Raw genomic sequence first — 23,408 nt, 5'->3', positions numbered from 1 at the left:
TAATGTTATTTAAAAAAATGAATCTTAAAATTTTTGCTTATTCCTCTTTAAACACACTTGCTAATAATGATTCCCTAAAGAATGGAAGTCTACAAAAAAAATCAAATATTTTTAAAATATATAATTTTTTATATAATGAAAGTTTATTTTTTATTTACACACCATGTCGAATGTAGCCTGGCAGGGGACTCTGGCAAGTCAATCATTCTGGGACACTGGAGGATGGAGGGTTTGTTAGCTTTTAACTGTATCACATGGGACATAACAACCTCCTCAATCACAGAAGTAGAGAAAAAGTAGAGTGGTTAATGATAAATAAAGATTTCCCTTATTATTCTTGGAGATGAAAAACATTTTGCCTATATTTTCTTGGCCAGAACCTTTCATATGGCCTAGGCAATTCAGAACAGGAGACTATCTGTATCTCTGTTTTAATAGGAATCTTGCACATTTTATTGCTATTGAAAATAATTTTGTTGTTTTATATTATGTGTCGACGAATTTAAATGTTCAAAAATAAAGTTTAGTATCATTTAAAATTTGATTAGCTCCATTTATTTTTCCTTGTAAAATGGCAATTTTAGAGATCTTGCAATGGCTGACTTCTCATATGCTTTGTAAAACCCTCTTAGTGAATTTCACACACACATGCCCTACATCTGTGATGCTATTACTTTATTTCCAATGAACAATTAGGAATTTATTAACATTGTGAACATTGCCTATCACAGATGTTAGGTTTAAAAAATTGCTGAGAACAAAGGCTCCAGACTAAAGCCAGAGATATAAATGGATAGAAGTGGAAGTGATACTGCTACCTACTATCTAAATAGACATAATTTCTGTACTTTTATCATAAAATCAAAGCCTATGTATTAACACAGGTACAGTATGTAAAGAGAACATTAGAAAGCTTATTCTCATGAGCTAGCACAAAGAGAAACATACACCAAGCTGTCAAAGTTGGTTGTATTAAGAGAGGCAAGGGAGGAGAAGGGATGAGGGCAAGAAAGAAGAAAAAAGTTCTAACAAAGCGGAAAAATATTTATGGCATAATCATCCAAAAAAATGTTGCAGGCACACTATAGGCACATGTATATTCAACCTAAGGATATTACCTTGTTTTTGCCAACGCAGGCATCAATTTCAGTTACTTTGTGGCATTCTTTCATACACGTATGATTCTGACAATCTAAGGTCCGTCCACATACTCTCTTACAAGAGTAGGGTCCTACAGCATGGCATGGTAATGGACTCACCTTAAAAAAAAAAAAAAAAATTAGCAACACACACAAAACCTTCTGGACCCATGTTTCTGAAATGACTCTGATATCACTTGAGAACAAGTTTCATAAAGGTCTATGCATTTTCATTAATAATAGTTATTTTCAAAATCAAAGTAACCTATCAAAAAATCCAAAAAATGAATGCCAAGAAGCAAGACATTCTATTCCTAAAAGGGAAATTCAATATAATGATGCTATCTATAGTGACCACATATACATAGGCTAATACCCAAAAGCACAGTATATTTTAAAAATCAGCAGAAGGGCGCCTGGGTGGCTGAGTTGATTGAGCATTGGACTCTTAATTTCGGCTCAGGTCATGATCTCAGGCTCTTGGGATCAAGCCCCCTGTCAGGTTCCCTGCTCAGTGGGGAGTCTGCTTCTCTCCCTCTCCCTCTGCCCCTTCCCCACTGGCACGTATGAGCTCTCTCTCCTGCTCTAAAATAAATAAAGTAAATCCCTAAAAAAAACATTTGCAGATAAACTCTAGTACTTTTTAAAGCACTAAAAAAACAAAACTTTGACTTTGTCGTTTCTAACAATCCTCGACAGAAGCAGCATAGATTATAAGCTTTAGTTAAAATCTGTGCCAATAACTCACCTCATGCTTCCCAAGACATTCTCTGCAAGAAAAAAATAAAATGAAAACGTTACAAATTCAAAAAGATTATCTAAAGCAAAGGTGCTAAGTCTACTAGTTTTATTAAGAATTTAAAATAAACACATATGGAAATAGTGATTATAGAAAAATTGCAGGATACAAAGTTAACCTACAAAAACCAATTGCTCTTCTATATACCAGCAATGAACAACTGGAATTTGAAATTTAAAACATAACACCATTTATATTAGCACAAAAAATGAAACAGATACAAATCTAACAAAATATATACGTGATCTATATGAGCAAAACTACAAAACACTGATGAAAGAAATCAAAGATAACCTAAATAAATTATGAGATATCCCATGTTCACTGATAGGAAGATACAAATATTGTTAAAATGTTGTTTCTTCCTCAACTTGATCTAGATTCAACACATTTCTAATCAAAACCCAGCAAGTTATTAGTAGTGGACACCAACAAACTGATTCTAAGGTTTATGCAGTAAAACAAAAACCCAAGATAGCCAAATACAGTACTGAAGAACAATACAGTACTGACACTACCCAACGTAAAGACATACTATAAAGCTACAATGATTAAGACAGTATGGTACTGGGGCGCCTGGGTGGCACAGCGGTTAAGCGTCTGCCTTCGGCTCAGGGCGTGATCCCAGCGTTATGGGATCGAGCCCCACATCAGGCTCCCCCGCTGTGAGCCTGCTTCTTCCTCTCCCACTCCCCCTGCTTGTGTTCCCTCTCTCGCTGGCTGTCTCTCTCTCTGTCAAATAAATAAATAAAACCTTAAAAAAAAAAAAAAAAAGACAGTATGGTACTGCTAACAGAATGGACCAGAACAGAAAGCCCAGGAACAGACCTAAATAAATATAGTCGAATGATCTCTGACAAAGGAAAAACGCAACCAAATAGAGAAGGGATAGTCTTCTCAACAAATGTTTGGTGGTGGAAAAAAGACATTGACACAGAAAACGAAATTATAAACATAGGAGAAAATCTAGGTGACTTGGATTTAATGATGATTTTTTTAGATTCTACAACCAAAAAATGATCTCCAGAAGAAAAATAGTTAAGCTAGACTTTATTAAACCAAAACATCTGCCTTGTGAAAAACACTTAGACGAAAGTGCTAAATGAAAACACTTCAATGAAAAGCCACAGACTGGCAAAAGTATTTGGAAAACATGTATCTGGGAGAGGGATTGTATCCAAAATGTAAAAAAAAAAATTCTTAAAACTCAATAAGAAAGCAAACAACCCAATTAAAAAATGGTCAAGATTTGAAGACAGAACAGACACCTCACCTTCCAAAGAAGATATACAGGCAGCAAATAAACATATGAAAAGATACTGAACATCATGGGTCATTAGAAAACTGCCAATTAAAATGAGATGCCACTGCACACCTTTTAGAATGACTAAAACCCAAAACATGGACAGTAGCATATGCTGGCAAGAATACAGGGCAACAGGCACTCTCACTGCTGATGAGAATGCAACATGGTACAGCCACCTTGTTAGATGGTTTGGCAGTGTCTTACAAAGCTACACTAGGCTTACCATTTGATCCAGCAAAATCTACACATGAATGCTTATAGCAGCTTTCTTCATAACTGTCAAAATTTGGAAGCAACCAAAATGTCCTTCATTAGGTGAATGGGTAAACTGTGGTATGTTCATACAATGGAATATTATTCAGCAATAAAAAGAAATGAGCTACCAAGACATAAAAAGACACAGAGGAAACTTAAATGCATATTGCTACATGATATATGCTGAAAAGGCTACAAACTGTATGATTACAACTATGTGGCATTCTGGAAAAGGCAAAACTATACAGAAATTAAAAAGATCAACGGCTATCAGCAGCTTGTGGGAGAGGAAAGTGAAGGGGTGAACAAGTATAACACAGGACATTTTTAGGGCAGTGAAACTATTCTGTATACTACTGTAATGGTGGATAGTGGATACATGAGATCACGCATTTATCAAACCTCATAGAACCATCCAACACAAAGTAAACCCTAATTGTAAACTATGGACTTTAGTTCATAATATTATTATTATGCAATATCAGTTCCTCAATTGTAAAAAACTGTACCAAAAAAAAATGCAAAATGTTAGTAACAAGGGAAATTATGCATGGCAGGATCATATGAGAACTCTGTACTACTTTTCTGTGCAATTTTTCTGTAAATCTGAAAGTCTTCTAAAAAAGATAAAGTCTATCTTAAAAAACTAAAAAATAAACATTGTTTCCCTTTCCAGGGACTGGTTTAGAAATTATCTTGTGATCCTATTTCGACCAATGAAATGTGGAAGGAGTTTTGTTATGGGGCTTTTGGAAAAGGCTTCTCACTCTTTAAAAAAAGATGATAATGGTAGAAGGCATAAACAGTTTCTGTTTTTCTCTTTGGAAACTTCCTATCTGGATGGGAAGTTGATCAGAAAGCCAAATAGCCTGAGGGCAAAGATGACACACTGAGGATGAAATAGATAGAATCTGGCCTTTGATGATGCATCACTCCATTCACCAGCTTAACCAACCATGGAACTGTTCTACCTCCAGTCTAACCGTGCAAAGCATAAACGTTACTATGTCACTTTTTATTTAGGTTCTTCAGGACTTGAAGCCAAAGGCACCATAAATGATATAGCACATATGTTCAGAATTTTTTTACCACATGGCCGAATTTTCATTAAAAGTCATATTATGTTTAAAAATGGTAGATAAGGGAGAAGAAGACATGAACATTCTACCCTAAGAAAGAAATTATACTACCTGGATAGTTCATGTGACAGGTAATAATTTTAACGTACATTTTATAATAATTTTATTATACATTCACTGAAAAATCATTGTATCAGAGTTAGAGGGATCTTTATGTGTAGGTTTGTCTTTTTAAAATTGAGATAAAACTCACATACCATAAAATTTATACTTTTAAGAAGTGATTTTTAGTAGATATTCACAAGGTTATGGAACCATTACCAGTATCGAGCATATTTTCATAACCAACAGAGAAACCCTGTAACTATTAGGAGTCATTCCACAGCCCCTGGCAACCACTAATCTACTACTGTCTCTATGGATTTGCCTATTCTGAACATTTCATATAAATGGAATCAAACATTACATGGCCTTTTATGTCTGGTCTCTTTCACTTAGAATACTGTTTTCAAGGTCCATCCATATTATAGCAGGTAACAGTAATTAATGCATTTTTATAGCTGAATGATATTCCATTGCATGGATATACCACATTTTGTTTATCCATTCATCAGTTGATAGATATTTGTTTCCATTTTCTATTAATAATAATGCTATTATCGTAACATTCATGTCCAAGTTTTTTTGTGAACACATTATTTTCAATTCTCTTAGTCCTAAGAGTAAAATTGGTTAACTCCAAGTTTAGTTTCCCGAGCAACTACCAAACTGCTTTCCAAAGCAGCTGTACCATTTTACATTCCCATCAATAATGTATGATGGTTCCAACTACTCCCTATCTTCACCAACACTTAGGTCTTTTTTATTTTAGCCTTCCTAGTGAGTGTAAAATGACACCTTAATGTGGTTTTGCTTGCATTGCCCTAACAATTACTTGAGCATCTTTTCACATGTTTACTAGCCATTTGTAACATCTTCTCCAGAGTAATGTCTATTCAAAGAATTTGCACATTTTTTAATTGGATTATTTGTCTTTTTGTTTCTCAGTTTAAGAATTCTTTATATATTCCAGATAATATTCTTACAGGATATATGATTTGCAAACTTTTTCTCCCATTCTGTGGGTTGTCTTTTCAATTTTTTTATTGTGTCCTTGAAGCACAATTAAGAAATTGTGCTTAATAATGTCCCCTGACTTTATTTTTTCTTTTGTTGCTTATGCTTTAGGTGTCATATGTAACAAACACTGCCTAACCCAAGGACACAAAAGGTTACACCTATGTTTTCTTCTAAGAGTTAATTGCTCTTACTTTTAGATCTTTGATTCATTTTGAGTTAATATTTACATATATTGTGAAGTAAAGGTCCAAATTCATTTTTCTTCAATGTGAATATCCATTCTCTCAGCACCATGTGTGGACATAAAACATTCTTCCTCCCACTGAATTGTTTTGACACTCTTGTCAAAAATCAATTGACCATAAACATATGGGTTTCTTTCTGGACTCTCAATTCTATTCCATCGATCAATATGTCTTTCCCTACACCAATATCACAGATTCTTAACTGCTACAGTTTTATAAGTTTAAAATCAGGAAGTGTGAGTTTTTCATTTCCAAGACTGTTTCAGCTATCATAGGTCCTTCACATTTCCATATGCATTATGGGGACAATTTCTGCAAAAAAGCCAGCTGTGATTTTGACAGAGAATATGTTAAACTTGTAGATCATTTTGTAGGAGTGCCCTTAACAGTATTAAGTCTTCCCATTCACAAACATGGGATGTATTTCCATTTATTAAATAACTGTCTTAGTAACCTTATCAAAAACTAATTAGAAATAAATTTCTAAATTTATGGGCAGACTCTCAATTCTATTCCTTTGATCTATTTGTCTATCTGTATGCCAGTACCACAGCCTTTGGTCTTTAATTTCTTTCAAAAATGTCTTACGGTTTTCAGTGTATAAAATCTCAGATTTCTTTTATTAAATTTTTTAAATAAAAAAGTTGCTTTTTTAATGCTACTGGAAGAATTGTTTTCTTAATTTCATTTTCAGAGTGGTTCATTGCTAGGGTATAGAATTGATTTCTGTATACTGTTTCTTATAGTCTCACCAAACTCATTTACTATCTCTAATGCCTTGTATAAGGATTCCTTAGGATTTTTCATATACAAGATCATGTCACTTAAAAACACAAATAGTTTTACTTCTTTATTCCAAGTATGAATACATTTTTTATTTCTTTTTCTAGTCTAATAGCTCTGGCTAGCACCTCTAATACAATGTAAACATAAATAGAAGGGGCAAGGGCAGATATCCTAGGTCTTAAGAGGAAAGCTTTTGGTCTTTCACCATTAAGTATGATTAAGGGTTTTTCACTGATGCCCTTTATCAGGTTGAGGGATTTCGTTTATCCAAGTTAGTTGAATGTTTTTATCTAGAAAGTATGTAGGATTTTGTCAAACGTTTTTCTGCATATCTACTGATTATCCTTTATTCTTGTGATAAAATATTACTCTGATATTTTGATTTTTATATGTTGAATCAACCTCATTATTTCTGGGATATATTCTACTTGGTTATGATGTACAATTCTTTTTACATGTTGCTGGATTCAGTTTGTTAGTATTTTGTTGAGAATTTTTGTACCTATATATAAAAGGAATGCTGATCTATAGTTTTCTTTTCTTGTGATGTCTTTTTCTGCTCTTAGTATCAAGGAAACACAAGCTTCATTGAGTAAGTCAGGAAGCGTTTTCCCATAGTGAAACATTGGTCTTAATTCCTTAAATGTTTGGTAGAATTCACCAGTAAAGTCACTTGTCCTCAGCTTTTCTTTGTGGTAGGTTTTTGGTTACTAGTTTAATCTCTTTACTAGGTATAGGTTTATTCAGATTTTCTACTTCTCTTTGAGTCAGTTTCAGAAGTTTTTGCATTTCTAAGAATCTGTCCATTCCTCCATGTAAACTGTAACCAAAAGAGGGTAGAAGTGGTTATACTAACATCAGAAAAAACAGACTTTAAGAAAAAAATTGTTTACTAGATGCAACAAATATTTTTTGATAAAGACCACCAAAAATTCTCTCTTCCCCACTGACATCTTTGTAAATACCTTGACTATCCTTATTTTACAAACAGAGAAGATATAAGACTTATTCATGGTAGTAGTTAGCAGGAAACACAACACTGGACTCAAGAGTAAAACACAATGTTTTAATATATACACCCCCAAAAGAACTTTTAGTCACACATTCCAGTCAAGTGCAAAGAAAAGACTTAAAATTAATTCTTTAAACCCCTAGTAAACATGACTTAGTAATTCCAGGCAGTTTTCTACTGTCATAAAATTTTAATCCAACCTAAGATTTTGAGGAAATTAATTAATTTTGAGGAAATTAATCGAGGAAGTTAATTAATAAATATTTAATCCAACCTTAAATATTTTAGGAAACAAGATAGGCATATCTGTTAAATAATCCTCCTGTAAGACAGACTAAGGAATTCGAAGATAATTGACTACAATTATACAAACAACTTAAGTGCCTATGAATTCCCCCTCCACTAATCTATAGACTAAAATCACTGTTTGTAGATAGAGCTCCCAACAACACTTTGCCTCCCAACCTGACTGCACAACCAATATATAAAAATACACATTCTACTTAAACTGAGAAGAAAGATGTGGAAGGACAAAATGCGAGTGAGAGCTTTTAAAAGGAAATAAGAACTGTCTCTTTAAAAAGGTACATAAGACACACCAATATTCAGTCTGGAACTTTAATGGTAGACAACAACCTGTTTTCTAATTTTACACTGGTTCCCAGAGTTCTGTGCTTCTTTTACTCCTATATTCCATAACCTCTACTCAAAGTATGAACCATTCCACGATTCATATTACCCTAGGGTTTGACTCCTACAATTCAGTCCAGGTCACTTCCTGGGAACACTACATTCCAGAACACTACTTTCTTTGATTTTCAATGTTTTCTTCAAGTTTGCCTTACCTACAACCTGGCTTTCCTCTGTCCTCAAGGAGCTCACAGACTAGCATGGGAATCAGTCAGGAAAACTAACAGATGATGATCTCCTGGATGAATTATTCTAAGTGTGAGTTGCCATGGAAACTCACAAGGACATTAAACTCCAGCTGGGGGAAAGACTCAAAAAAAGATATCTAGAGGTTTTCAAGCAGTATGCAAAATGTACTTAGAAAAGAATGAGGCTGAAGACGGAGAGATTGGTTTATGGACTAGGCCTGGAAAAAAAATGATGGACTGAACAAAGGGGAGAAGGTAACTTAAAATACACTTTGAACTATGTAAAAAAAAAAAAATTTTTTTTTAAGTTAAAATTCTAAAATACTTACGTAGGAATAGGAACTTGACATGGAGGACAAGGTAATGCAGTCTGAATAAATGTTGGCTCAGAAGGCTGTTCCCAAGGGCCTGTAGGCTGGTGCTACAAGTAAAATACGTAAAATTTAAAGGCAGAGGAATTAAATCGTATGGCCAATATAAGAATCTAAGAAAATAGTTCCACATATCCTCTGCTCACGCAGGTTGAAATTTTTTCAAGTAACCAACAAATTACTGAAATATTTTATTCCATCTATACTCTATCAGATTATTCCCCTCCACACAAAGTTGATGTTAAAAATTAAGGCAGACTCCAGTTTTTAAATGGCAGAACAAAGACAAAGTAGCTTTACTTCTTATTAGCCAAAAGGAGAATGAGAAACAGAACTGTAAAATCCAGCTTCCACCAGTAGAATGTAATCTCCGTTATTTGTTCACTGTTGTCTCCCTAGCAGGTAGGAGAACGCTTAACACATAGTAAGGACTCAATAAATATGCACCGAGTAAGTGAATGAATCTTTGAGGAAACCAGAAGATATCTATAACCCTGAACCACAATATATAAAGGAAGACTGCCAAACTCATGTGTATCAGGATCATAACATGACTATCACAATCTGTTTATTGGTTCCTCGCCTTTTCTATAGCGTGAGCTTCCTAAGACAGAAGATCAAATCTTATTTACCTTGTACCCCAGCTCTTATCACAGTGCTTAACACCCAGCAGGTACTTAATCATCTTGTTGAATGACTAAGTAAAATTAAGAAAATATGACCCACAGCAATGCACTACCTCTTAATAATATATTCCCTTACCCTGCCAGTTTGCTTTATTAATGCTTGATCATGACATGGAGCAGGACACAAGTGACCACATTTCTCCAAAACTTTTTGGCAAGGTTGATGACATGGAGGACAAGAGCCAAAGTGACAGCGATGTTTTTCTTGACTTGTATGATGGCAAGTTGGTGGTCGACTAAATCATAAAGTACAATTTTTTAAATTACTTTTGATCATTGAACAATTATATCTAAAGTGCAATTATCTATTTATGTATCTTCTGATTCCATACAGAACAAGAATACCATGAATATTAATATTTTAGAATATTAAAGCAAAATTTAAAATACTAACAATATTTAAAATCAATATGAATTTAAATTTGTAAGACACCAAATGGAAGTCTGTGCAGAACCTCATACTAACCTACATTGCTCTTTGCACTTGGGTGGTCTTGTGGTACGTTCCCGGCCACAGGGCACCGTCACCTTTGTATTACCACAATTGCACTTCACATCTACAGTTTCCGGGCAGGGATAACAACTGCCTGAAAAAAAAGTCTGAAACTTAAAAAGAAATGTCCTTAACTATTCAAATGACAATGAACAATAGAATCAATGAGTTTAGAATTCACATAATTGGATACTCTACAAGAATAAAGAAACTACAAAATGAATGAACCTCATACACACAACACTGAGCAAAGGAAGCCAAACACAGAGTACGTAGCATATGAGTCCATTTACATACAACAAATAGGAAAAACTATACTGTTTGAAATCAGGATGATGGTTACGAAGGATATAAGGAGGGTTTTGGAAATATAGGTAATGTTCTCTTTAACCATCAGAGTTTTGGTCACCTGTTGTGTTCAGTTCATAAAAATTCATCAAGCTATACAGTTATTATTTGTATACTCTTCTACATCTACACTGGTAATTCAATTAAAAAGTTTTAGTATTTTCTTTAAAATCTGCTAAAAATTCTATTCTAAATAACAAATTTAACACATTACTCATTTAATCACTACACAAGCAAAACAGATTTATGTCTTGGAAAATCTAACATTGTCAATAACCTTTTTGGCTTATTTTCATACATCTATTCAAGTACATTATTTTTAGATAAATTCCCCAATAAGAGTAATTTCTCTCATCAGGTTATTAACAAGAACAGTCAATTTACTATTACTCACGCTTTGTGCAGGACTAATGCTAAACCCTCATTTTAGGCTATAATTCCAAATATTTCTCTTCTAAACATTTCAAAAGGAAAAGTTATTTGGGTTTCAGCTTTTTCCTTCTTTTGTCACAGGTTGGTAGGAACACACAAAAACGAAATGAAAGAAACTTTATAAACAGGCTATAAACTTCTCCCCAAGGCTCTGACATGATCTTCAGGGCTTTCTTCCCACTCTAGTGCTCCCAATAAGTAAGGTTCCCCACTAGAAATGAAATAGCAAGAAGGGAATAAAAGTCTTCAACTAAGGAGTGAGGATCGTAAAAGATCGTCTATGTGTCAGGACCAAGCAAAATACTGAAGAGCAGTTAACCTGATAAGAATCAGACTAATGATGAAAAGTACCCTGGTTAAAGCCTCTTAAAATAGTTCCTAAAAGGAACAGAAGGATTCTGATTCAAACAATGAACACAGAATAAGGAAATGAGAGTTAAAAGCACCACAGGGGAAAAAATATATATATATTATACAAGTTACCAAATTTATGCTTCAGTGTTTTTTGATAAGTAAAGAAAGTATAATCCAGTGAAGTCTCTTCTTGATGGTAATGCAAGCGAAGTTATCCACATGATCCAATTTTATTTTATCTTTCCAAAAGAATGACCAGGTATCATATTTTCTAAAAGTTAATAATGACCTTTAAGTCTGTTCTTATTCAGCATATTATAACATTTTCCACACTTAACAATAATTTTCATTCACCTTCAGCAATTCAAACAGGAACTTATCAAACATAACACCTTTCTGCCACTCTAAACTACATCATCACTTTTCCTTTCTTGAAAATTAGATCTTGAGAAAAATAAGGGATAATTTCTTTCAAGTCTTCCTACCGATCAACAGAATTTGTTACAGATTCCTGTACAACATGACAGATAAATTAAAGTAGCTTCAATGATAGTTTTAAAATGAAACAATATCAGCAAGTATCAGTTTCTAGCATACAGAATGCAACTACGGTGATCAGTGGGTCAAGAGCCAAAATGGGTACTTGTTCAGTAATTCCAGAAGCATAAACACGGATGGCCTGAGCTTAGAGAACCATAAGTCAAACTTTATGTTCACAGAGCAAACATGCAGTTTGCATCCTCTTCCTATGAGTGACAGTATAACCTTGATCACGAAGGTGTCTCGAATGATGGAAAACAGTATGTAATAATGGTTCTATGTATGTTATATGACTGTGGATCACACAAATAGTGAAAGCTACACAACACATCTTCCACATACTTTCCATTAACGTAAATTTTGTTAGGGGTTAATAAGCTTTTCTAAAAAAAATAAATACTCTGCCAAAAAAAAAAAAAAATTGAACCTGGATCTGATCAAACCTCTACACAAGGAAATACAGGAGAAAATATCAAATAATACTACAGAGACACAATCTGTAAAATGCAGACTCTGTGACTAAAAGCAACCTTGTTTCTTAAATAAAAGACAAGGAAAAAGAAAAGGACACAGAGGAGGGAAAATATAGATTCACAGACTTTAGAGACATCAACCAGTTGCAATATGTCAGTCTTACCAGGTTTTTGAGTTGTACAAACTAAATTAAAAAATGAAGATATTTATGACACAAAATATATGAACAGCAGATATTTGCTGATATAAGAAATATTTTAACTATTTTTAGGTTAAGAATCCACCTTTTAGAAATGAACACTGAAGGATTTATGGAATTTGCTTCAAAACAATACAAGAGTGAGATGTGTTTTCAACACTCCTCCACTAAGTATGATGCTCGCTCTACCCTTTCTGCAGGTACTTGTATCAGATTAAGGACGCTCCCTTCAATTTCTAATTAAGTTTATATCAAATACGAATGTTGAATTTCATCAACTGTTTTTAGACATTTACTAAAATAGTCTCACTTTTCCTTTAGACCATTAACGTGGTGAATCACATCATTAGATTTACTAAAGTTAAACCAATCATACATTATTGGAATAAACCCAACTTGATTAAGAAAGATTAAGGTTTTAGATAGCTAATACTATCGTACTGGATAGCTGGATTTGAGTAGCAGAAACTTTAATATTTTACAAACATGTTATGAGTTAGATTGGCCTATAATTTTCTCTTACTTTCCTTGTCAGATAATATAATGAGTTGGGACATGTTCCCTTTTTACATATACTCTCAAATAGTTTATGGAGAGACTGAACTTACACACACACACACACACACACACACACACACACACACACACATCTTAAATGTTCAAAATCATGTGTAAAAATCAATTAGGCCTAGTGTTCAGTTGGTGAGAGAATTCTAAACTACTGGATCCAATGTCTTTAACGGCAATATAACTAGTTAGGTTTTCTATTTAAAGGACAGTGTTTTAACAACAGTCGACAAGGTCCTAGATGTAGTCTTTCTCCAGCAATCCTTTATCCCACCACCTCTTTGACCTCATCTCCTATCATTTGCCCCCTTGAGCACTTACTTCAGTCCTCTTTGTGAATTCTTTCAAATGCTCCCATCTCAAGGCCTTTGTAATTACTGCTTTCTTGCCCAAAACACTATCCCCCACCTCCTCTTTCACATGGTTTATAATCCCTTACTTCTTTTGGGATTCCTCTCAGATATCATCTTTCTAGAGTGCTCTCCTGATCACACTAGAGTTTCTCTCTGTAATTGTCACTACCTAATATTTCATATTAATTTGATTACTTATTTATATTCTAACTGAGGGGAAGTAAAAAAATAAGTTCCATAAGAGCAGGCACTTTGTCAATACTGTTTATATATTCCCAGTGCCTGGTACTTAGCAAACACTCAAAAATACTTTTTTAATGGAATTAATGACTAAATTTAGAGTGTTAATAAAATCTAATGAATTAATGATGTAATAGGACTTTAAAAAAATAAAATTCTTTCACAATTTAAAGACACCAACAAATCAGAGAACACTCACAGGAAAAAGTCTACAGGGTCAATTCAAACTGCCACTTTTCCTAACAGGCAGGTAATGTGATAGGATGGAAAGATCATTAAAGTTTGAGTTCACATCTGACCCTGCAACTAGTTCTATGACATTTGGCCAATAGTCTCTTTGACTGTTTCCTTACTGTACAAAATAACAGTAGCACAATATACTTTTTGAACTTTTGAGAGGATTAAGAGAGGTATCTAGCATCCACCTAACCCCAAAGGAAGATAACAAAAACAATATAGTCTGTCCCAGGTCATAAAGCTACTAAGTTCCAGAATCCAGACTTCAATCAGGACCTCTTACCCTAAAATCCATGCCCTTCCCACTGCCCTATACAATCAGTATTCCTTTTCACATCAACCTACTCCAAATGGGTAAAGTTAACTCGGTTTTCTTTTCTTTTTTTTTTTTTTAAGACTTTTAAAAAAAATTTTTTATTTATTTGAGACACAGAGGGTGTGCAAAAGAGAGGGAGCATGGGTAGGGGAAGGGCAGAGGGAAAAGCAGGGTCCCTGCTGAGCAGGGAGCTGAGGACACAGAAGGTTCCCTCCTAGGACCCTGAGATCATGACCTGAGCTGAAGGTAGACACTTAACCAACTGAGCCACCCAGGCACCCTGTTAACTCAGTTTTCAATGTCTAATAACTCACCAACCCTGAGACCTTTTCAGGAGGTCTAAAAGGTCTCACATGCATAGAGTAGTTTTCCAGATGCCATGGGTCAAGTGGTATAATAACAAATTGAATGCAGAAGCACACATGTGAATTTTGCCTATCCTCCATTAAGCTAGACATTAAAGACATTTGCAGAAATGTAAAACAATATCATTCTTCTCACTGCATTTACTCAGAAAATAGTTACCTTTCACCAAAAAAAAGTTACCATATTAAGATGTAATGGGTTTATTATTGCTATTTTTAAATAAAACCATAAACATTGTTACATTGTATTTTAAATACAATAAGTACCAATAGATAAAACCAACATTAACAAAAGGTCTTTGAGTACAAAAAAGGATGTAAAAGGATCCTGAGACCAAAAAGACTGAGAACCACTGGCTTAGGATACATCCAATCCCTTACTAAAGTCCATTTAAATGTCTAAAATTCAAAATAACACTGAAAAACCTAAGAACTTATTAATTAATGGAAAAACTGTATGGAGGAGGTTGAGAAGAAGTAAGGAAATAACATGGCGTTATAGAAAGAACAAAAACTTTTATATTCAGAAGGCCTGGGTTCAAATCTTAGCTATACTGCTTTACTAGATATTTCTAGGAGTAAGTCACTGAAGTATCTTTAGCTTCAATCTCCTTGTCCATAAAATGGGGATACTGGTGACTGCCCTATCTTCTCAAGGTTATTAAGAGGTAAGATAATGAATGTAAAAACTCTTTATCAACTATAAAGCACTGTAAATACAAACATTAAATTACAGCTATTGTTAAATTTTACCTCTGTGGCAGACAGATGGACATTTATGGTTTCTACATCCTAAAGTCCGTCCACAGTTTTGATCACAAGGTGGACAGTTTCCAGGGCAACACTGAAGGGAAAGCAATATATAAAGAACAGGTCATTTGAAAACCACACATAATATGAATGTCATTACTAGTTATTCTCAGAACTCACGAAAAGCAAAAGATACTTCTTTTCACCATAAGAATAAAAGTATTCAAGAGGATCAACATTATTCTAAGTAGACTGTATATATTAAGAACTTATATATTTAACTAGACCATGACCTAATTTAATGAAATCAAGCTAAATTTCCTTGCCCTTTAATTATTCTGTGACTTAGAACAGTCCCATTAAAAAATTTCATTCCTACTTATCTATGCAGAGATTGCCAATATTAACCAAAGGAATGGATCTGGTCAAATCCTATTGTCAATTCAGGCAAACAATTAAGTCTATTTTTTTTAATTTAATGAAAATAAATCAATGTATGGTTCAATGTATAGATTAGTTTGGCAGTTATTTTCAAACCATGGCATCAAAGACTAACTAAAGGAGAGAAACAGAGAAAGGCTAATTGCTTCTAACTTTATTTTCTCACCAGGAAAATAAAGAATCCAATCCATTTGTGCAGACCTCCCCCAATTTCATTCATGAACACAAAGCAACTGCTTAAAGCCCATCTTGCCATCCTAACTCCTTCCTTGACCTCTCATATATCCAAACTTTGGGAAAAAATACAGACTACAACGGTCTTAAAGAAACTTCAGGTTGTAACCTACTTAAGAACAAGTTTCAGTGTATAAAAATAGCTCAAAACAGAATATACACTATTGAAAAGCAACTAAAAGTCAAAATAATTCACTCAATTAGAAAAAGTTTACCAAGTAATACTACGTGCCTATCACTCTGCCAGTAACACTGGGAGAAAAGAAAATTATGTGGTCCATGACTTGAATAAGCCTTTCAACATATTTCTGGTTTTGACCATGATGGGAGTTAATAATGATCAGATTTACTCTCCTGTTTTAAACAACCAGAATATCAGACAAAATATATGAAGCAACAGTTTTTCGACATTAGACAATTAGGCAGCACAGGACAACAATCTCTAAAAGAAGAGAAACAAACAAGGTGAGTTCTATGATAGCTTGTGCTTAGATCTGGAGGTTTCCAGGCTACAACACAAGGAAGAAGATCACAAGCAGAGTCTGGTGGTCTTACCAAGCTGAGGAGACAAAATTCATAGATCAGAGAAGTCAGTGTGGCCTGAATTTGTGGAGAAGTGGTAGGAGTACAGAGAAAGTTCTGGAGAACTCAAGAAAGGACCCATTAAGTCTTTGGCTGAGCACTGGTCTTTTCATGTATAATAGGAAACTACTCCCATCTGAGAAAGAACCACTGGAAGGAGAAGGCACAACCATTTCCAGAAATTATTCAAGGCTAGGCATAGTTTGTGCTCCCATGGACAGAGTGGAAGAGCCTCCTAATACACAGGCATCAAGTAGAGCACTTAGAAGAATTACTGCCTCAGTAATGACACCAAATGAGCACTAGATAAAAGGGTGGCCTTATCCCGCCTAAAACAAACAAAAAATCAAGCCTCAGAAGAAGCAAATGATTTCTAAATAACTTGACTTCAACCCAGAATGTAGCTTAAAAATATTTAAAGAAATACCAAACAAAACAAATCCCCAGCATCCAAAATGTAAAGTTGACAATGTCTGGAAACTAATAAAAAATTATCAATCGGGAAAATATCACCCAAAAGAAGAAAAATCAATCAATAGAAATAATAGAAATAGACCCAAAAATGATAGATGACAGCATCAGTAGGCGAAGACACTAAAATAGGCATTATAAAAGTATAGCCCATCCACATATTCAAGAAGATAGATGAAAGCATGAGCTGCTAAGGACAGACATGGGAGATGTACAAAAGACCCAACTCCAATTCTCAGAGATAAAAAAGTACTATGTCTGAGATGAAAAAACACAGGAAGGGATTAACATCAAATTAGACAATGTAGAAGAAAATTACTGAACTGAAGACAAAGCTATATAGGCTAAAATAAAATACAGAAAATAAAAGGACTAAATAATAAATGGAGCATCAGCAAACTGTGAGACTTTAAGCAACTAACATACACATCGCTGCAGTCTCAGAAGGTGATGCATGGGGGAAAAATATTTGAAGAAACAAAGAATGAAAACTTCACAACTGTGATGAAAACTATAAACAAATTCAGAGAAGCTCAACAAAAACTAAGCTAAAGAAACAAGAAGAAAGCTATACACAGGAACGCCACAAATAAACTGCTGAAAATCAACAGTATAGGGAAAAATCTCTAAAAATAGCAAAGAAAAAAGAGACATTACATACAGTAGAGAAGAACAAAGACAGCCATCCCAGCACACACTTTGTTGGAAAAAAAAATGCAAGCTAAAAGATAATGGAGCAACATCTTTAAAGTATGGGGGAAATGTTGTCAAACTAGAATTCTACTATAGAAATATTTTTCACAATGGCTGAAGATAGTTCATAAAAGTTGAAAGACGTCATGACCAGCATTACAAAAAATATTAAAAGAAGTTCTTCCAACAAAAAGAAAATGAAAACAGAAACACAAATCTATGTAAAAGGATGAAAAGCACCAAAAATAGTGAATTTGATGATAAATATATAAGACTATTTTTCTTATTTTTTTAAACTCTTTAAAAGATATATCTATTTAAAGCAAAAATAGAAACAATGTATTTGGGGTTTATAAAATACATGGATATAAAATGTGTGAGAATCCAATAAAGGGGTTAGAATGAATCATTGAAAAACAATATTTGATCAAATAGAAAACACAAGAGGGAAAAAGAACAAACAACAGATGGGCAAACAGAAAATAAATAGCAAAATGACAGATTTAAATCCTACCATATTAAAGATCACATTCAATGTAAATGATCTACACCCAAATTAAATGACAAAGATCGTCAACATTTAAAGTGGAAGATAATATAAAATAATATCTAAATGTGGTCTATAAGAAATCCACTTTAAATATAAGTTAAAAGTAAAAGAATAGAAAAAGATATCTGTATTAACATTAAAACAGTTAGTATCACTATATTTCAATAGATTTAAGAACAAGGAAATCTTACCAAAAGTAGAGGGATAATTCATAATGATAAATGGAACTTAAAAAAACTACAAGTCTACTGACTTAATAAAATACTCCAGTCCATCTTACATGGAACCAAGTGTCTATAAATAAGATTTAAACACTAGAAGTTAAGCCTCTATCACCAAATGAACTATCGCTCTAACACTACTGTGATGTTTTAAAATCCAGGGAAAAGAAACAGTCCAAGAACCAAGTTAAAAGGTTTATGCCCAGGACCAAAAAGAGACCCTGTCATTTAAAAACCCTGGTAAGATTTCCCACAAATATAAACAATTAAGATTAATCGAGAATATTTATTAGTATTTCATACGGAAAGCAAAAAACATGCTTGAACACCTGAAGAACAAATCATGATGGCACTTATCATAGGCTCAAAAATACAAATTCAAGACAATTTTTAAATCAGTTTCCCAGGCTTACTACACATACCTTTCTCCTACACTGATGCTTCTGACAGTCCCGCATCTTAACACACTTAGTCTCGCACAGATAAGGCTTGTGACATGGCATTCGTTTCGTATGCTTTCCACAACGACAATGCTTTTCCACTTCCTGGAAGAATCAAATAAGTGCCTTATTTAAACTAACTTTTGTTGACATGGTTCCCCCCCCCCACGCTGCAATCTCTATAATTAGTAAAGAATAAAGAAGGAAAGTTTTAAAAGTCTTTCGTATAAAGGACTTTACCAAAAATAAAGCTGAATTTCCTAAGACGTTTGTATCTTACTTTGTTCCAAAAAGACTTCATAGAATTTCATTATTAAACTTAGTAAAAATTAGATATTAAATAGTAAAACAATAGCACGCATTAAAATAACATCTAGTTACACCATACCATCTGCACATCTTGCTTCAGTAAAAGAATTAGATTATTTAGTAGTATGGTCAAAACCAAAATGATATATATAATTTTAACAGCTCATTTCTTTCCATCATCACTAGGCCAACTTATCATTGCTTTGAATATCTTCTGAAAACAGATACCCCATGCTAGATTATAAAAATGACAATGTTTAAACTTTTACCAAGAAACTCAAACAAAGGTTAATTTTTAGACTTGATTGTTGGCGCACACTCCTGCTTCTCTACCATAAATATTAGGCCACTAAGCTCATACAGATCATCACACAGATGTTTATGAAACTAATGGAAAACAATTATAGCATAATCCCATTTGATATACTCGGATAGGTGATTCTTTAATTATTACAGGAGATGACTAACTTGTCTGCATGTTTCACAAGGACCTCGGTGACAACGCTGTGAACATCTATGGATTCCACATTCAAGTACTTTGTCACAACTATCTCCACAAGTTGGTACGTCTTCTGTACACGGCAAAGAAAACTCTAAAAGCAGACAAAAGTCAAAGGTCATAAGATACATTATTATAAAGCACTAACAACATGCCACGTTCTTTTGGCTCCCTAAAGAATGATAGCCCTTTCAGACTATGAATTTATGCATCTACATAATTATTGGAAAGAGTTAAATTTAATGAAAATAATCCCTAATAAAAAAGTTTATGTTTTTTAAAAAGAATTTGACACATAACAAGTTACCATCCTCAAGACACGTGTTTATGAGCTAACTACTTCCGAAATACTTATCTAAATAAAAAAGACCATATAAACCTCTATGAAGAATTCTACAATAAACAGAATTATAAAAAAAAAATTTGCTCTTAACAACCTCACGGGATTAGAAGAAAAAAAAGATGTAGACTTGAGAACATTATGAAACTGACCTTTAACCTACACATATTAGGACAAGTGTTGGCAATAATCTTATAAATATGTGTGCTGGTATTGGGGCAGAGTTAAAGAAGTACACTCAAATGGCAATGTTCTGTGCCTTACCTCAAAGCAGCCAAATCAAATTCACCCATAACCTAATACACAGTACAATAATGATGACAGTCTATGATTATGAGGTTTCCTTTATTGCCAGACACTACACCAAATACTTTATGCACATTTTATCATTTAATTCTCACTCATTCCATTCACTTTATCTTATAAAGAAAATATTATTACTGCATTTAACTTGAGAAAACTACAGTTCATGAAGGTGGAATCTGAACCAGGATATGCCTGACTCTAAATTCTGAGTTCTTAACCCACTATGCTATGTTGTCCTTTCACCAAATGCAAAAAAGAAATCTAGTATTAAATTCGTATTTTTACTGAAATTACATTATGAACTCCCACAGAAATCTAATTTAATTAGGAACATACTCTAAGTGAACATGAGAAATAATCATATTCCATTAAAGGTTTAAAAAAAAGTCTTACTTGACTTCTGACATGGACAGAACCTCTTCCCAGATCGAGGACATTCTCCACAAGGACCAACATGGCAAACCTGCTCACATGTATGATTACCACATGGCAGTGTTTTTCCACACACCTAAAATGCAATAAGCACATAAGACTTATATGTTAACGAAAAGACTTTGTGCATGACCTAATCCATTTTTCAATCACAAGCAACTTCTTTATGTTCTTCATATTATGTTTTATATCCTATATAGGTATCGCATACATATACATAAACATATACGTATGCATACAAACATACACACATACATTTCCTATGTACCAAAGAGTATATTTTTAAAATACAGGGGGGGAAAGCTTCATATGGCCATCTACCAAAGATTTCCAAATGATACTAAAACCATGTCAATTTAGGACAATCTACAAAATCCTACTTCCTCAACTGAATTAACTCAAGAAGAAGGGAGTGGTGTTAGTTGAAGAAAAGGGAAAGACAAGGAAGGAGAGACAGCGAGAAGCAGAGTACATATGTACTGAATCCAAAATACAACAAACAGCTATTTATTTGGAAAGAAAAAATTTCCTCCAATAATTAAAATTACATTAAATTGGAAAACAGTTTCCTAAAACATGAATAGAATTCATTTGATTTGCTCTTCTTCTTTTATCCAGCTAAACCTAATTAGCATTTTGAGTTGTTTATGTTTTCTGTACTCTTTCATACCCACGCATATACACTCACTTGATCACAGTGCCACCGTGGACTTGCACAGCTTCTTTCAGCTACTTGTTTCCCACAGACACACTTTTGTCTACTAACTCTTGGACAGGGCGGACAATTGCCTAAAATCGCAATGATAAATTAGCACAGAAACATTACAAACCCAGTAAAGACTGCTTTGATTTTTACTTGGAAAGTCAGAACACCTAACAGGTATGGCGTTTTTACCTGCATGACAAGGATTTTCACATTTATGTTGTCCACAAAGCAACTTCCGCCCACATGGCTGCTGACAGGACCATTCCTTAGCACTGCACCTACGAGGTATCGGTTTTGCTTTTCTACAGTAACAAGTAGTTGTGACCATCTTTGGACAAGGAGGGCAGGGACCTAGAACCCAATGAAAGGGGGAAAAAAAAATCACGAATCAAAATTTAAAACGTTCAATTCCTACGCCTTTCAGTAATTTGGAAAGCTTTCTTTACTGATACTTTGAAAGACATTCCCTTCTAATATTTTCTTATGTAAACTTAAGTTCTGAATTAAACTTTCACAATTTTTTTTCCTGCCTCAACATAAGAAGTAACCACCCACAAATAATTAGAAATGTAATATTTAACTCACCTGGATGACAGAGGAGTAAACACTTATGGCCACAAGGAGGTTTAAATTCTCTCTCACATACTTGGCCGCATGAATGAGGCACAAGCCATGGATCTAAAGGTGGATCTTCTACTTTTCCACAATAGCAATAGTACCTACTAGGTGTGTCAGATCGTTTGTATTCAAACCTACATTTTGGACTACAAAAAAGAATGAAATTACTGAAATTAATTTCATTTTTAAAAGTGACATGAGAAACAGGAATATAAACATACTTAGAAGGAGAGTATACTCAATTAATTTTATATTAATGCACCCTCTGCTCCATCTTTATACTAGTAAGAAATAAGATTTTACAAAAATCAATTTCAACCATTTAGAACAGCTCTGTCCAATATAATTTGAAATGTTGGAACCTACCATGTTCAAATTAGTAGCCACTAGCCACATATGACCAGTGAGCACTTAAAATGTGGCTAATATATACAACTGAGAAAGAAACAGAATTTATTATAATTTTTCAAAATTTAAATAACCACATGTGGCTAGTTGCTACTGTATTAAACATAGTTAGAATGAAGCTACAAAAAGAAAGCAACATTAGCTTTCTACTAAGCAGATGAACTTTATTCTTGAGGTAATCATTCCAATTTTTATAAAGCTCAGTGTTTTAAAAGTTTGGTTGGGAGACCTGCAAATAAGTAAAATATATTAGCAGCAGCAAACAGAAGAGAAAAACCAGGTTATAGGTAGGCAATACAGTAGCAAGAAACATGCCTACAATTTAGAATTGAGGGGAAATAAAGAATTTCTCAACATCTAATACAAAATAGATACATAACAAATGTGCTTAAATCAAAGGAAAGTTCAAATATTGTTTCATTTTCTCTGCTAGAGCAGAAAGATTTTTACCTACCACAATTAAAATAAAGCAGTGTTAACCTTCAGCCCTATTAAATTCACTTGTGGATCACAGATTGCGTCATTCTAAAAAGATGTTCTAACCCTTACTATTCCCAAATGAGTATAGATAGTATACTATACTGGAAAAAGTCTCATGTCATCACTTTCTTTTGTATCATTTATATTTTCATTGTCCTGTGACCATGTTCTTTTTTTTTTTTTAAGATTTTATTTATTTATTTGAGAGAGAGAGAGAGAGTGAGAGAGAGCATGAGTGGGCTGAGGGGCAGAGGGAGAAGCAGAGTCCCTGCTGAGCAGGGAGTCTGATGTGGGACTCAATCCCGGGACTCTGGGATCATGACCTGAGATGAAGG

General features: G+C 33.9%; 1 protein-coding gene across 3 annotated transcripts in view; it reads right to left on the bottom strand.

Moving 5' to 3' along the window:
- The window catches only part of NFXL1 (nuclear transcription factor, X-box binding like 1), a 70,582-nt gene that overhangs the window by 25,250 nt on the left and 21,924 nt on the right, over nt 1-23,408 (bottom strand). For all 3 annotated transcript variants that reach the window (XM_008701452.2, XM_040625281.1, XM_040625282.1), the window contains 12 exons: nt 22,153-22,331; nt 21,757-21,918; nt 21,550-21,650; nt 20,823-20,937; nt 19,753-19,877; nt 18,958-19,080; nt 15,347-15,437; nt 10,142-10,262; nt 9,752-9,911; nt 8,948-9,039; nt 1,888-1,909; nt 1,119-1,259 (listed from right to left, as the gene is read on the bottom strand). In XM_008701452.2, coding sequence (XP_008699674.1) covers nt 1,119-1,259; nt 1,888-1,909; nt 8,948-9,039; nt 9,752-9,911; nt 10,142-10,262; nt 15,347-15,437; nt 18,958-19,080; nt 19,753-19,877; nt 20,823-20,937; nt 21,550-21,650; nt 21,757-21,918; nt 22,153-22,331 — 1,432 coding nt within the window. The remainder of the gene's footprint in view (nt 1-1,118; nt 1,260-1,887; nt 1,910-8,947; nt 9,040-9,751; nt 9,912-10,141; nt 10,263-15,346; nt 15,438-18,957; nt 19,081-19,752; nt 19,878-20,822; nt 20,938-21,549; nt 21,651-21,756; nt 21,919-22,152; nt 22,332-23,408) is intronic.

Source organism: Ursus maritimus, unplaced genomic scaffold (assembly GCF_017311325.1).
Source record: "Ursus maritimus isolate PB19 unplaced genomic scaffold, ASM1731132v1 scaffold_8, whole genome shotgun sequence".
Lineage (NCBI taxonomy): Eukaryota > Metazoa > Chordata > Mammalia > Carnivora > Ursidae > Ursus > Ursus maritimus.
The sequence above is the reverse complement of the archived record's forward strand: the minus strand, read 5'-3'. Positions and strand labels throughout refer to the sequence as shown.